This window comes from Alexandromys fortis, unplaced genomic scaffold (assembly GCF_014885135.2).
Source record: "Alexandromys fortis isolate MF-2015 unplaced genomic scaffold, M_Fortis_MF-2015_v1.1 scaffold_23, whole genome shotgun sequence".
Taxonomy (NCBI): Eukaryota; Metazoa; Chordata; class Mammalia; order Rodentia; family Cricetidae; genus Alexandromys; species Alexandromys fortis.
The window spans coordinates 12,128,375-12,144,871 of NW_026067907.1; the positions used below are offsets into that span (position 1 = coordinate 12,128,375).

At 50.5% G+C, this 16,497-nt stretch overlaps 2 protein-coding genes across 3 annotated transcripts in view; one reads left to right on the forward strand and one right to left on the reverse strand.

The window, feature by feature from the left end:
• The window catches only part of LOC126497837 (centromere protein J-like), a 35,994-nt gene extending 33,003 nt beyond the window's left edge, over nt 1–2,991 (forward strand). For both annotated transcript variants that reach the window (XM_050136030.1, XM_050136031.1), the window contains 2 exons: nt 993–1,110; nt 2,298–2,991. In XM_050136030.1, coding sequence (XP_049991987.1) covers nt 993–1,110; nt 2,298–2,487 — 308 coding nt within the window. In that variant the 3' untranslated portion in view covers nt 2,488–2,991. The remainder of the gene's footprint in view (nt 1–992; nt 1,111–2,297) is intronic.
• Nucleotides 2,992–8,872: 5,881 nt separating this feature from the next.
• On the reverse strand, nt 8,873–15,904 carry Ttll2 (tubulin tyrosine ligase like 2). Its single transcript, XM_050136022.1, is given in 2 exon segments — nt 8,873–11,929; nt 11,932–15,904. Coding segments are annotated over 2 exon segments (1,551 nt in total). The 5' UTR covers nt 12,370–15,904; the 3' UTR covers nt 8,873–10,816.
• Between the last annotated feature and the right edge of the window lie 593 nt (nt 15,905–16,497).

Genomic DNA, 16,497 nt, shown 5'->3' on the forward strand with positions numbered 1-16,497 from the left:
TGTACCAACATTCCAGTTAGCTTTTCAGAGTCCTGGGCTAACAGGCACTTACTGCACGGAGTTGGTCCTTGGCTGTCAGATTCCACACCACAGTCTTTTCCTAAGCATACTTAATGTCTCCTTTTTGTCTGCCAACAACCGCCAACCATTGGCCAAAACATGCACGAAGCACGGGGTCATGAGAAGAACACGTGGAAGCCGATCCGTGGCGTTCCGCTTATAAGCTTTTGTACTTCCCATGGACGCACACGGAAAAGCACAGCTTGGCAGGGTGTCGTGCACGGTTGCCGGCCCCGGCTCGTGTGTAAGCGCAGGTGCAGCAATGCTTCAGCATGCTCCGCAGTGAGGACTGTCTCCACACAAGGCTGATGTCACCACAAGGCTGATGTCACTGTGACTCTCAATGATCTAGCTTGCCTTTGCAAGTCCATGTGGGACAGCAGAAGCATTTCCAAGAGTGTCTTGGTTACTTTCCCACTGCTGGGACCAGGGATTATTAGTTTTGGCTCACGGTTCAGAGAGAAATGTAGTCCAGTGTGCGGGGAAAGATGCAGTGGCAGACTGTGAGGTCGCGTGAGAGGCTGAGGGAGCAATGGCCTCTAGCGCCTCCCTTCCCATTTAGTTCTGTCTGGGACTGCAATACAAAATATTGCCTGCCACTAGTGATGGATTTTACCAAAAGTCCACAGCCAAGAAGAGAAGCAGACTTTGAGACTTGAATTGGATTTCTAACAAAGGTGTACCACTTTTTCATCATAACCAAGCCAAAATATCCACCAACCATTATGCACTAGAAACTGTCAACACTACGTCCAAACCTCACTTACCTAAAACTGAATCAAGAGGGCGCTGGGCGTTATGTCTGCCAATCCTAATTACAAACTCCTCTGATTTGATCGTCCTCATTCATATTTCAGTATAGGTCATTTAGATACAGCACAGGTTCCAAATGCATCCTGTGTAACACGTACTTTAAACAATGTATTCTGCAGAAAAATTCTACCCGGATGGCTCCAAGGAAACGGTGTTTCCTGATGGGACCGTGAAGCAGCTTAAGGACGACTGTGAGGAGACTGTGTTCCCTGATGGGACGTGTGTGACGGTGAAAAGGTCAGCACCCCAACCCTGGGCTTTGTGTTCTATAACATATCCACAGCCATTTACACGTGTGCAGAAATCCAGGCATTCATTTAAGCGTAACAGCAGGGGCTGGAGAGATGGCTCCACGGTTAAGAGCCCGGCTGCTCTTGGGAAGGACACAGAGTCAGTTCGCAGCACCCACGTGACAGCCTGCAGCCCTCTGTAACTCCTGTCCCAGGGGACCTGATGGCCTCCCCTGACTTCCATGAGCACCAGCTGTGTGCCATGTAGTTTGCAGATATACATGCAGGCAAACACTCATACATATACAAAAAAAATTATAAAAACCAACAATGACACCAGAAAATAATGTCACTGGGCCTGCAAGGTTCTTTGTGCCTTCAGTGCAAATCTGTTTATAGAGAATATGAGCATAGACATAGAATTTCGGGGGCAGTCTCGTGCCCCCAAATGCTGCTCAGTGATTGACCGCAGTTTACAGCATCAACTAATGTCATGGTCACCCCGGTTGACATCACAATAATTTCTCAGGATGTCCCACTGCTCTGAAGTGACGCGTGTCAATATTTCGGTGACTGAAGCCGGCCCACCATTGAGTGCCATCTTCAGCCTCCACCTCTCAAAGCTACACTGTGTAGAGGTGTGGTTCGGTTGCAGGGTGTATAAGCAGACTCTCAGCTGCACAACTGTGTACTAAGTCACTGTCTCAGTGCTGGTGTGTGCAGACAATGAGGCCCTTCAGTCACATCTGTCTACTAGCCTGGGCAAGAGGTCAAGAAGTCACCTTAGCTGTTCCCAGTATGCCCCCACTCTGGTGTGACCTTGGCGTGTTTCCTCTAGGACCTCAACCTCATCAGCTCTCCCCACCCCCGTCTGGAGCGTCCTTGGCTCTCCTGGTCAGCACAGTGCCCACACCCAGGGCTCTTTCTGCTGTGTTTCTGCCATGGACTGAGCAGTTCTGATGCACCCACTCAGATTGCGAGCTCAGGTCTCTGGGTCCGTGCTCCCCACTCAGCCCCTGCATGGCCACCTTCCTGAGAATGCTTTCCCAACTCGTTCCTCGGGAAGCTTCATCTTCCTCCCTCAGAAGAGACTGGGGTTCTGGGTGGCGCTATGGTATCACTCATTCCTAGTTCCTCCGTGCTCACACCGTTGGCCTCTGTGCGGCACCACCCATCAGTGTTTCTGTTCTACAGGAATGGAGACAAAGTCATCATGTTCAGCAATGGACAGAAGGAAATCCACACAGCCAGGTTCAAGCGGAGGGAATTCCCAGATGGCACCACCAAGACTGTGTACTGCAATGGCTGCCAGGAGACCAAGTATGCCTCTGGGAGGGTCAGGGTCAAAGACGAGACGGGAGCTGTCATTCTGGACTGGAAGTAGCGCATCCACAGACTCAGTGTCAAGCACTAGGTCCCAATGACTCACGGAGAGGTTCCCCTGGTGAGTCTGAAGATCGCACACACATCAGGAGTAGAGGGGCATCCAAAAATCATAAAGAGAAAGACCGTCCAGTCACCATCTGGGGAAGGATGCCAAAGCAGCAGTGGCCAGGAACGAGGCTCCCCAGACCATGGCTCCAGGGTCTGGTCTAGATGCAGCGTCTCTGTCAGAGGCTGGGCCTGGAGCAGAGGATGAAAGGGACACAAGCTGGAGCACGGTCAGCCATGAACATAGCCAATGCCTGCCTGCTGTCTACTTCTGTCCCTTTTTAGACTCCTCACGAGTGGGATTCAGGGGGGTGTATCTTCACTGGTGCTTAGTGTATTGATAGGCATGATTTAACCACCTTGAAGTGCCTAGACAGAGCCTCATGTGGCATTCTATCCCATAAATTTGAATTATGATCTGTCAATCAACAAGGACATGAATAAAAGCACAAGTAAAAACACAGAAACACACTTGAACCCTGCCTCCTCCTCATTCCTGTGAGTCTGCCTGCTGTCCCCTCCTTTCGTGGGAGCACTCTGCTGTGCCCTAGGCAAGGGAGGCTTCTCCCTAGCTTGTAGGCGGCAGCCGAGTCTCAGTAGACAGTTCCAATCCTTTGACTACCCCTTCCAGCCCCTGCACGGGTCTGCGGTGGAGGCTGCAGATCCACTGCGGGGGTGGGGGGCTTCTTTCTGATGAGGAGCTCTGAGCGTGTGGGTTTCTCTGTGTCCTCCACACGCCTGCAAGGTGTGTGGATGGAGAAAGCACTGGATGCACGCCAGCAGACTGTGCCCAGTGGGTGTCTTCAGGAGGCAGTGGAGAGGAAGGGCTGGCAGCAGCATCTCCATTCCCCCGCCTTGCCCTGACTGACCTGTAAGGAAGTCCAAAGGGCAGGTGTGCCTGCCTCCTTGGTGTCAGAGGATCTGCAAGGTAGAGAAAAGATCCCTTTCTGGGCTCTCTCTGGCTTGTACAGCCACCTCACTGTTGTGCCAGGCTTTGGCGTGGACAATAAGATGCCACTGTTCCCTTAACTGCCCTGTGCACTAGAGTCTTCTAAGTCTTGGGCAGGGTCTTTACAGTTAGGGTCTGACTCATCGCAGTGAGTGTTAAATCCTCATTGCCTGTGTAAATGTGCTCCGTGATGTCTTATACTGTTGACCTCTGCACCGCCAGTGAGCGGCTGACGATGCCCTTCAATTCTTCTGAAAACTGATAGTGGATGCAAGAAGCACGACTCACAGAAGCCTGACTTCCGTAGCCCTGTCCAGACGGTGTCTTCTGCTGTCACAAAGCCAGCTTTGTAGCCGCGCGTGCCTGCAGTGAGAGCCCATGTTGTGAGCCAGGCTGCCGGGGTTTTCACACTCAGCTTGGGTCAAGTCTATGCAAAGTGAGAGGCTTGAGCTGCAGAGTTCTGGACATGTGGGCTGAAGTTTCGGGTTATCTGATTCACCTCCTCCCCATGTACCTTCCCACTGACCCCTTATCAAATTGACATACAAGCATCACTAATAAGTGATAACTTCTCCTTTCTTGTCCATACCCAAGATCGCACTTGAACATCAATATCACTGTCGATAGACCAGCACCGACTGTCCCAGAAAATCAAAGGTTTCGCTTCAGCAGTTCTGGGATCTTATTAACCACAGCTGACTCTTCAGCCCCAGCTAACCAGAACCACAGAACCTTAATTCAAAATAACAGATGGCCCTGATAGTCTTTAAACTTCCCTCTTAAACTTTGCAAGTCAGGCTGAGAAGTGGTGATACACACCTTTAATCCTAGGACCTGGAAGGCAGAGGCAGGCGGATCTCTGTGAATTCGAGGACAGCCCGGTCTACAGAGCAAGTTCCACAACTGGGACCATAGCTACTGGGAAATCCTGTCTTAGAAAACCAAAAGAAAAAAATTAAACTTTGCAAGCCAGGCCTCCGCTGTGTGCATTGCTCTCCGTTCTTGTCTTCCAGGTTCCTGCAGAGCAGCCCAGCACGCTCTCAATTCTGAAAGGCTTTTTAACCCAAAGTTACAAAGTCTTTCCACACTCTCCCCCAAACATGGTCAGGTCTGCCACAGAGATACCCCACTCCTAGTACCAACTTGTCTTAGTTAGGATTCTACTGCTGTGGTGAAACACCATGACAAAAATAAATAAGAAGTTGGAATGAAAGGGTTTATTTGACTAACACTTCCACATTGCAATTCATCATCAAAAGAAGTCAGGACAGGAACTCAAACGGGACCAGAACCTGGAGGCAGAAGCAGAGGCCATGGTGGCACTGTTTACTGGCTTGCTCTCCATAGCTTGCTCAACCTGCTTTCTTATTAGAGAACCCAGGTCCACCTGCCCAGAAGTAGCTCCACCCACAATGGGCCAGGCCCTCCTCCATCAATCAGTAATCAAGAAAATGCCCTACAGCCAGATCTTATGGAGGTATTTTCTCAGTTGAAGTTCCCTCCTTCTAGATGACTCTAGCGTGTGTCAGGTTGACAGCAAACATCCAGGAAACTAGCTCGGCACCCTGGTGGAGAAGTAGGCGGGGTCTGGGGCCAGGGTCTTAGCTATTGACTCAGAGAGCCTGGAGCTAGAGGGAGATGGGTGTGGGTGCCACCATCCTGGGTGCAGCTGTCCACACTGGCAGCACACTGGATGTGTTCAACCATGGCAAAGTGTCTGGTCTCAAGGCGACAAGGGCCTCTGCCTCTGGAGGGTGCACCAGTGTCCCATCTGCCTGCTCTGAGTGGAGTGTCAGCTTGTGTTCTGTGACCCAGTTGGGACCTTGCTTCTACTTCCCCAGTTCCTGGCAGGATGAGGAGAAAACACTTGCAGAAAGAGTTGGAGAACATTCTGGAGAGAAAATAATCTAAGAGGTACTGAAAACTTCTCAACCAACCCCATGGTACCTGGATCCAAATACAGCCCTCAGAACAATGCCTGCAACCCCTCCCCTGGGCACTGCCAATTTTACCACCCTGCCTTGATCCCATCCACTCGGGGCCCAGGAATATAGAGTAGTTTCTGTTGGGAGAGGCTGCTTGTTAATGCCTGGCTGCCTAGACCCGAAACAACCACACAAAACTGTATTAATTAAATCACTGCTTGGCGTATTAGCTTATGCATATTTCTAGATGACTCTTACATCTTGTAGTAACCCATTTCCATTATTTTTTTACCACAAGGCTTGTGGTTTTCCGGCAATGTTCTGGCGCGTCTGTCTCTGGCGGCAGATACAGGGCTTCTCACTGACTCCACCTTCTTTCACTATAGATATCTCTTCCAGCCTGGCTATATTCTGTTAAGCCATTGGCCAAAAGCAGCTTCTTTATTAACCAATAAAAACAACACATATACAGAAGGACTTCTCACACCAAATTTCTAATGTCAGTGTGGTCATGGCTTATAGACAGTATCTCCTGAACTCAAGATTTTCAGTTTGACCAAAGTCTAGTTCCTGCCTCTACCAGCAATGCTTGCTAACTGTTACTGCCTCTATTCAAGCCCTGAAACCTGGAGCCAGTTGGGAAAACGTTCCCCTGCTGTGTAAAAAACACAAAAGGATGGCTTGGGCTATCTTAATCCCTCAGTTCCTAAATTCATGTATAAGGATTGAGAAAGTGCCAGGCTAGCTATTCAGGACAAAGAGCACTGTGAATCTGAGCAAATGTTTGCCTTCATACAGTATGCAGAATTTAGCATTCCTTCGTTTCAACTCAAAGTGCTCCCTCTGCTGTCTTTTCTGCCACATCCAGCAGTGATAACCCCCTCAGCTCTCCTCGCCTGGAAGGACAGCTTTTCTGAGGACACAGTTCTTATTGGATTAAGCTCTTAGCCCTGTGACGGTGTCCCCTCCCAGTGCTTCTGGTGTCTTCTAAGAATCCTACTGGGCACACTTGGGGTGCTCCCCTATACGCAATATGCGTTTTCTTGCTGCTTTTAAGATTCTGTGTTTTCACTTTTACTGTTTAATTATCTTGCACCTCAAAGCATTCTCCCATTCTTTGGTTCCTCCAAAAAATGTGTGTGTGTGTGTGTGTGTGTGTGTGTGTGTACTGTTGAATGTGAAATGCCCCCCTCCCCAGGTTCCTGTGTTTGAACTCTTTATCCCCGGCTAATTTCATTCCATAGAATCTTCAAGGAGTGGGACTAGGTTGGTAAAGGGAGGACTTTAGGTCCAGCCTTGGTTTCGGTCTAGCCTTCTCTCTGCTTTCTGATGTGCTGTGGTGTGAGAGCCCAGGCTGGGCCCCTCCATGCCTTTCTACGCCATGCCTTCTCTGCCATGAGGGGTATTGCAAGCCACAGTAACTCCTCCCTCCCTTGCAAAGGTTCCATGATGCGTTCTGCCATGACAACCATGACAAGGAGGAAGTGCAGCACAGGGCGCCCCGCCCCAGGGCTGATGAATTCCCAGCAGGCTTCAGTTCTCAGTTCTTCCTGGTGCTGCTGAAAGCTGCCCACTCCTGTGTGAGAGTGTCACCCAGACCCACGCTTTGCCCCTGCTTCTCAGTCTTTTTCCTTTTTGTTTCTCTAACTGGATAATTCCAATGGCCCTACCTTAGGATTTACTGATCTCTCTCCTACATAATCATATATACTCCTGAATTTTCCTGTGGGGGCATTCATTGGCTTCAGGGCTTCTGTCTGGTTCTTTTCAATAGTTTATATTATAATATTTAGCATCTAATTTATATGCTGCTTTCTTAATCCCATCAGTTGACGGTGGTTTCTTGCTGTCTGTTATAGCTTGTTAGACTTTGAGTGTGAAGGAGCCAGCTTCTCCCTTCAGCTCTCCCACAACTGCCAGTTTGTCTCAGCTTAAGTCTGTGTAAACAGAAGTGCTTCCAGGTGCAGGGCTGTGTGTCTGGTTGGGTCTGGTCACATGGCTGCTCTTGTGTCTATAGTGGAGACGGCTGTTTGCAGACCTGTTACAAAGGGCTCTGGTTACTCTGAGTTCTGTTTGGCCACAGGATGGATGCAACTTTCTCCAGGACCTTGGTCTATGGGGCTGTCACTAAAATGAGGTCCCTCCAAGACTCCCAGGATAATGAACCAAAAAGTCACAATGAAGAGGCTGGAGTGTGTTGAATGAGCTGCGGGCTGCGTTCCTGCCACCTGGCTCCTGGCTGCCTGGCTAGCTTATGCCCCAAAATAACAACACACAAACTGTATTCTTTTAAACACTGCTTGGCCCATTAGCTCTAGCCCTTACTGGCTAATTCTCATATCCCGATCAACCCATCTCTAATAATCTGTGTAGCACCAGTCTTACCGGGAAAGATTCAGCATGTCTGACCTGGCGGCTGGCGGCTGGCGGCTGGCTGCATTGCGTCTCTGACCTCACTTCCCTTCTTCCCAGCATTCTATCCTGTCTACTCCACCCACCTAAGGAATGGCCTATCAAATGGGCCAAGGCAGCATGTTTATTGACCAATGACCTTCCTCCATCAGGAGTGTGTTCCCGTCCTCTGGCAAAGCTGCTCTTCAGTTAAGGGAGAAGCTGGGACCAGAACCATGGGGCATTGGCAGATGTTTGGGACAGAGACTGGCAAGTCTGTCCAGGGACTCAGCTGGTGGGGTAGTCTCCTGGCAGACCCCTGGGCAGTCTCCTGGCAGACCCCTGGGCAGTCTCCTGGCAGACCCCTGGGTAGTCTCCTGGCAGACCCCTGGGTAGTCTCCTGGCAGACCCCTGGATAGTTTCCTGGCAGACCCCTGGGCAGTCTCCTGGCAGACCCCTGGGTAGCCAGCGGGGACTGGAACTAGGCTCCAGAGTCCAGTTTAGCAAACCCAACCTGGGGCCCCTGGGAGGTGAGAGTCTGTCCAGTCTTTGTGCAGGACTACTGTCCCTGGAACACAGAGGGCTGGAGTTGAGCTGCAGGGCCCCCTCAGTCTGTGGGCATGGAGCCTGCAGGCCATCCCAGAAGCACACAGATGAATCTCTTATCACCTGTCTGTGCAGTCGGAACTGTTCCCAAGACAGGCTGCATCCAAGGCAGCCTAGAGCCAACCAGGGTCCCTGGTTGAAACACCTGCTGGGAGGTGGAGTTTCACATGCCTGTTGGCTGCATAGGTCTCCTCTCAGCCCTCCTGTGAGCCGGTCTCCAAGGCGCCAGTGGGCACAATCCTTGTAGGTTCCTGGCAGTGGTGATGGCAGTAAACTCATGGCCAGAGATAGCTCCAGCCAACTGGTCTGTCCTCCGAGCATGGGGCCTTCCCTATGACGACAGTCCCCTGAGTCTTGTGTCCAGCAATGTCTCACAAGTGTCAATGTGAATCCCAGGATCCCTCAAAAGCTTTTGTCTACAGATGCCTGAAGAAGTTTCTGTTGGGGGTGGGTTATAAGCAGGGACCTCTTTATTCAATTACCATAATATACGTAACATAAGCATCACCCTTGGCACATTGCTGTAATACACGTAACATAAGTACCACCCATGGCACATTACTGTAATACATATAAATAACATAAGCATCACTCTTGGCACATTACCGTAATACATGTAACATAAGTATCACCCTTGGCACATTACTGTAATACACATAACTTAAGCATCACCCTTGGCACATTACCATAATACACATAACATAAGCATCACCCTTGGCACATTACCGTAATACACGTAACGTAAGCATCACTCAGCACATTCCCGCAGCCATGTGGTTATCACAGATCTCTCATGCTGGAGGGTTTCCATCACCCACAGGATCACCATCATCCCACTGCCTCCAGCCCTAGGAACTCACTGTCTGTGTGATGGTTAATGTGTCAACCTGACGGAATCAAGGAGACGTCCCTCTGGGTAGCTGTTTGTACAATGTCTGATTTAGGATGCATGATTATAAACAGCTGGATTTCCTGTAATCTGCTGCACCCTAAGTGACTGTACAATGATGACACAAGCGGATGTGTGGGTGTACACGAGTGCATACAAATGTGTGTAGAGGCCAGAAGCGGATGTGTGGGTGTACACGAGTGCATACAAGCGCGTGTGTAGAGGCCAGAGATGAACTTCAAGTGTTCTTCCTCAGGAACTGACCACCTTGTGTTTTGAGTCAGAGTCTCTGGGACTGAGATATGGAGGTTACTGGCCCAGCTAAGCTGGCTGGCCAGTGAACCCCAGGCACCTGCCTGCTGAAGCCTTTCTTTCCAGTGCTGGGACCGCAAGCATGTGCCATCACGTCTGGCTTCCAGTCTGGGTGCTGGAAATCAGATGTGGGTTCTCACTGAGCCAGCTTCCCAGCCCCCTGTAGGTGGAGACTGCTCTTTCATTTCCCAGATGCCCAGACCGGAAAAATCACACAGAAACTACATTAATTACAACACTGTCCAGCCAATGACTCAGTCATATTTCTAGTGAGCTCTTACATCTTGAATTAATCCATTTATATTAATCTGTGTATCACTACAAGGGTATGGCTTACCAGAAAGGTTCTGGGTCCTTCTCCTTCAGCAGCTACATGGCATCTCCTTCACCTACTCTCTCTCTCTCTCTCTCTCTCTCTCTCTCTCTCTCTGTTCAGATTTCCCACCTGGCTTTACTTTGCTAAGCCATTGGCCAAAACAGTTTCTTAAACAATGGTAATAAAACATATTCACAGCATACAGGGGGGAATCCCACATCAACCCCCCAAAATAATTTTGACAAACAATGGCTGATTAAAAATAAAAGATGATTCCTGCCTATTTTGTACTATTTGACCTAAGAAATCTCCTTAAATGTTATAATATTTCTCATGTTTTTCTCATGTTACAAGGAATAGACAGCTGGATTGTAGTGCTGGACAGCATGTCTCTGAATTAAGAGGTGGCCCCTGAGATACTGCCGAGCCATCTGAGAAACCTAACATGGGACAGGGTCGTGTGATCAGTGTTTGATGGAGTCGCCCTAGTGGAGCCACTGTCTCTGTTCACACATCTGCACCCAGTAACAATGCTGTGTGCTAAAGGCACATGCTAGGGACTGGGCCATCATCTCCTCTGGGGTAAAATCCTTAGTTTCCAGCTGTGTGGTGGTAGTGCACCCCTTTAATCCCAGCACCCAGGAAGCAGAGGCACATGGCTCTCTGAGTTCATAGGATAAGCTGCTGGTCCACAGAGTGAGTTCCAGGACAATCAGGGCTATGCAGAGAAACCCTGTATCAGAAAGAGAGAGAGAGAGAGAGAGAGAGAGAGAGAGAGAGAGAGAGAGAGAGAGAGAGAGAGAGGCAGAGAGACAGAGAGACAGAGAGGAAAAAAGGAAGAAAAGAAAAACGAGAAATCCTTAGTTTTCCAAAGTTCCACCTTGCTTCTCCATTTTAGTTTTTACCACTTGAGAGTTTTTTATTCATTAATTTCTGGAGCTCTTGGATTATTCTTTTGACATCTAATCCATTTTTGGAGGCTCCGAAAGTAGCCTCATTGAAAGGGAAAATGAGAACAAAGTTGCCTTCCTGGTCATTGGGTGTGGAGCCAGCTTCCATGAGGATGGCCTTGTGCCCCTTGGTCCTGTGGGGCTGTGGCTGAGCTGACGGTGCACATGAAGAGAGTGCCTTGCGAGGCGTGTGCCAAGCCCTGGCCTTTGGCTGCTTCCTCAGGAGTCCGTCTTGCTTGTTCATCCTCTCTCTCAGCTGGGAGGTCCGCGTGGGCTTGGGACGGATGTCGGTGGCTCTGTGTACAGCCGAGTTGGCTTCACTGCACGTCCTGCTGGCAAACCGTATGAGAGACACGCAGGGAAGGGGATCAGAGGCTGTGCAGAGCTCACTGTCACTCCTGGCGAAGGAGACCCTGGAGCAGCCTGGAGAAGCCCTGCTGCACTTCTCCTCAGTTCTTAGGCCGTTTAAATAAATCAGTTCAGCGATGTCGTGGACAAGGCTTCTCTTCACAGAGACATCTGTGGAGCAGTCCAAGGACAAAGCAGGGCTGTAGTTGACTTCCAGAAGCCACGGTTTCAGGTTGTCATCAATGAGGATGTCAAGCCTGAAAAACTCGAAGCAGTTGTAGGCAGCGGGGACCGTGGGAGCCACGGCCAGGACCGTGAGAATCACCACGTGGTTGATCTTCCGCCACAACCGCAGGTCATCCACATCCCAGTTCCTAAGGTAAGAGAAGAACCTGCTGAGCGTCCACTTGCAGCATTGACCCACCACCTCCTTGATCTTCTCATACGAGGCTCCAGATTGGTTGATGCTGCTGTTGGTCAAATGGGCATAAGCGTCTTGCAGATTCCCAAGGTCAAACTTTTCAGTGGCGAACCGCACCAGCCCTTCGCGGTACATATAGATGGTCAAAGGCCTGAAGCCGGTGACGCAGACGTAGATGCGGAGGTCACACTTGTACCTGCCCATGAGCAAAGGGTTGCAGATGTATTTCTGTGCCACATGCATGCCCTTGAAGATGAGATCTCGAATGTCGCTGAAAATGATGATTCCCCCCTCCCCCGAGACAGCTCTGCCGGCTTGCAGATCCAGTACATAGGTTTGGTACCCAGCACTTGCTTCTCCTGGAAGTACTCGGCCACAAACTTGGTGTAGTCACAGGGCATGATGAACGTTAGGGGCGTGAACTCATAGATGGACTCGCAGTAGAGCCTTCTCATGTGTGCCAGGCTCTTGGCCAGGCAGTCCTTCCTGGTGAGGGTGGTCGTCCCCGGGTGGTGGTTCAGCCTCTGCCAGGGTTTGACATTGACATGCTCTGCCATCCTGAAGGAGGACGTCCTCCAGTAGAGATTCCAGTCCTCCACGTCCTGATGCTGCTCATCAAACTGGTCCCACCCGCGCTCCAGGAGGACGCTCTGCACGACTCTGGGTGTGCTCTCGTCCACTCGGAACACCAGTGGCTTCAGGGTGATCCCGGGGGCTTCGTCTTCCATCCTCAGAGAGTTTCTTTTCTAAACGTTGATCATGCAGGCAGTTAGGCAACAGCTGCATGTCGTGTGCATCTTGGTGGTGCGTGGCCCTTCTCTTTTGGTAAGAGCCTTCTCCCTGTGTCTGCTGTGGGGTCTCCTGGTCTCTGAGAACCCTGGTAACACAGAGACCCCATCACAGTGAACATAGCTTAGCTCAGTGAGCTTCGGCCATTTAGACATCAAGTGGGGACAGACGGGAGCCACAGACCTCCGGCACCCCTCTTCAGTCCTGTGACAAACCCTGGGAGGAACTGTGCGAGGAGGGAAGGTTGGTGTCAGCTGCCGACTGCTGACATTTCCGTCCACAGCTGATGGGCTCACTTGTGTTAAAGGGGAGGCAGACTATCCCAGCAGGGCGAGTGTGTGGCAAAACTGCTCATCCCGTGGTGGCAGGAAACACAGGAGCAGACAGGAGAAGGACGGCAAGTTGTGTCCTCCAGCTAGGCCCTGCCCTCCTGAGTCTCAGTTTCTCAATATAATATTCAGGGGATGGATGAGGACACTGATGAGGACAGTCCTTGGACTCCCCCTTCCTCTCAGGAGTACCTCCTTTTCCTTAGTAGGACCCACGCACTTCCTATGTACCTAAGGGAATGGCCAGATGCCCCAGTAGGCCATCTTGTTCATCCCTGCACCCAACATCAACACCCATTTTGGAAACACTGGCTGTTCAAAGGATTCGAGTTGAACTCAGTTTGTTGAAATAAGAGCGGCGGGGCTGCGTCCCCAACACCCCAGCTGCTTGGCTAGCTCATGCCCGAAATAACAACACACAAACTGTATTCATTTAAGAACTGCTTGGCCCATGAACTCTAGCCCTTACAGGCTAATTCTCGCACCTGGACTAGCCCATTTCTAATGATGTGTGTAAGTACCCCAAGGTGCGCTTACCGGGAAGATTCTAGCCTCTGTCCATCCTGGGAGAGCTTCATGCGTCTGCCTCAGAGCACAGAGCTATCCGGTCTCTCCCGGAGCAGAGCAGAGTCTGACCTCACTTCCTCTTCCGCCCAGAATTCTATTCTGTTTATTCCTCCCACCAATGCTTTAACCTATGAGCCCAAGCAGTGTGTTTATTACTTAACCAATGAAATCAACAGACTGATATATGACACTCCCACATCATCAGTTGACTCTCCTCTACCTGCGTGGAGAAGCACTCCCCTTGGCCTCCTTATCACAGACATGAATTCCAGTACCGTTTGCTCTGCAGGGCCAGCACCCAAGGCATCCCGGAGATGCATATTTCGGGTTGAAGTGTGCCTGTAGGTACATAGCCTGGGTGACTCAGTCTACCTCTCTGGCTAAGTCCCCTTACTCAGGTTCTGTGGTGTGCAGGCCAGTACGTACTCACTGACCAGCCTCTGCCTCTCCAGAAGGTTCTGCTGATCTGTCCCCACACCCAACCTAAAGTACAGGAATGGCTTCTCGTCGGGTCCAGACGCCAAGAGTGGGTGCTGTCCTCTATACCGCTAGGTGGACGTGGGCAGGATGGCAGAAGTGCTTGTTGCTTAGCGATGCAGTCTGCTGTCCTCACAAAGGGAAGACCTTCCCTTCCTCAAAGACTGGCAGCCGGGATCCTAGCAGCTGAGTGCCAGAGGGGCTCATTTGTGCCCTGAGAAGTTCAGTGTCACTGCCTGGGGACTCTGAGACCCACCTGTCATGAGCAAGGCGTTAGCCTCCTCTGGAGGTGGGACTTGGCTTCCTGGGATCCCCTTGTGCTGTGTATTTATCCACAAAAGCAGATGGGTGTCTAGAATAGATCTTTACTATTCTGCTAGCTCCAGCGATCCTGACCACACTCCTCCCTCAGCTAAGGCTGTTGTTAGTCCTTCCAGCGTCCACGACAGGGGCCTGAGCACTGCCAACGCAGCGAATCTCCTTGGGGGCCAGAGGACTCATCTAATGATTTGCTCTGAGCCGGCAATCCTTCTCAGCCCACCCAGCTGCCAGCACTGCCGACTGTTGGTTAACTGTTAATGTATTTCAGATACACTAAGTCATACCCAAGATGCCGACTGAACTCTAGCAGGGCTGGTGGTGTGCAGCCCTCAAGTCATTTTTCTTTCTTATTATTAATTATTCATTATCTTCCAGCTCTAGATGCCAGTAAATTCTGTAAAAAATGAAGTATAATTAAGTTTGTGTTTTTCATAAGCATACACAGGAGACTGGGTTTGACATATATTATTTGGATTAGTGTATCTAGTCCAGGAGGTAGCAGAGCAAGGCAGTTTCTGGGTCTGGATTAGCTGGAAATCCTAAATTTATTCAACAGTCTTTAATTTTCCCCTCCATTTGAGGGGATAAGCTACTAGAAGCTGTGTTCTCTTTGTGCCTGAACATCAGAGCCGAGGGAGAGGGACCACCCTAGGCCATTGCCAAGAGCACTTGGACATGGAGACACATCTTCTGGACCGTGTTTTCACAATCCCAGACTGCCTGGCTGGGAGCTGGGTCTCTCTTGGTTCCTGCTGGGTTTCGTTCTGACTCAGTTCTCTCCTGGGCTGCGTGCCCACATAACCTCATGGGAAGGCTGGGAAGAATGTGGTAGCCCAGTAACAGCCACTCTGAGTCTGGCCTTGTGGCTGTTGAGCAGTCCCAGAGAAGCATTGACTTGTCCCGTGGAAGGATGGAAAGTCATGATGTGCCCACCACTGTGGCCCAAATCCATCCCTAGCATCGCCTTCTGGACTCATATAACTAAGTTCTTCTGTGCAAGAGACAGAATGCTTGGCCCCAGCAGAGCCCCAAGAGCCCTCCCCACCATCTCCCCAAAGATAAGCACTCCTTGGCCCCTTAGGCCTGCCTGTTCTGTGTTAATTACATGTATCTCTCCCTTGATTATAAAATGGTCACATCTGTTTTAAGTCCTTCGACATCCCCGAAGTCTGGAGGACTATACACGAAAGTCCATCTCTCCCGAGGTGCAGGCGCTGTGCCTATGGTGGGCTTTGTCACCTGGCTGGAAGACTGTTGGGGACAGAGAAGACTTCGACGTTCCATAAAATGTCATTGCTTTCATGTCACATTCCAGCACAACAGAGAGTCCATGCTTCCTGTCCCATCATCCACATGGAGTCGTCCTGTGCTCATACAGGCCACGGGCCTCATTCCTCCTCTAACCAAATGCCCCAGCACAAGAACCGCAGTCATGGTCAGAGCCTGGTCCGTCTCTGGGCCCTGGTTTTCCTTTCCCTGGTGTTTTCCTGGTTCCTCCCATTCCTCCTGACCCTCATTACCTGGCAAGGCCCAAGGATGCAGACCCCAGAACGCCGCATTCTCCACCCCACCAGGCAGAGTTGGGCTCTTCTGTGTGTGACCGGTCACCTCTGTGATGGGAACATCCAACACAGTCATCTCTCCTGTGAATTCCAGCCTCATTCTCTATCGATAATGTCCAGGCAAAAAGTAAAAAAATATAGAATGTCAGCAACGTATAAGTGACACACCCAGAAGGAGGGAGAACATGAGCAAGGAAGTCAGGACCGCGAGGGGTGCGCCCACCCACTGTGACAGTGGGACTGATCTAATGGGAGCTCACCAAGGCCAGCGGGACTGGGACTGAACGAGCATGTGATCAAACCGGACTCTCTGAATGTGGCTGACAATGAGGGCTGACTGAGAAGCCAATGATAATGGCACTGGGTTTCGATTCTACTTCATGTACTGGCTCTGTGGGAGCCTAGTCTATTTGGATGCTCACCTTCCTAGACCTGGATGGAGCGGGGAGGACCTTGGACTTCCCACAGGGCAGGGAACCCTGACTGCTTGTAGGACTGGAGAGGGAGGAGGAGGGGGAGTTGGGGGAGGGGGAGGAAATAGGAGGAGGTGGAAATTTTTAATAAATAAATAATAAATAAAACTCAAAAAATAAAACGTAAATAAAATGAAAAAGAATTGACACACCCTGTGCCCGGATGTTGGGGTCTTACCCATGAGTCAGACACTCTCCAAGTAAGGAAGGAACAGGTCTATTCCTTAATAGGTCAACCTTCTGGTTTTTTTTTTCTCTCATCGCCATATCCTGCAGACTCTATCTAGAAAGTACATCCCAAACCTGACCACTTACCTTGACCCTGTAGGGTAGGCACT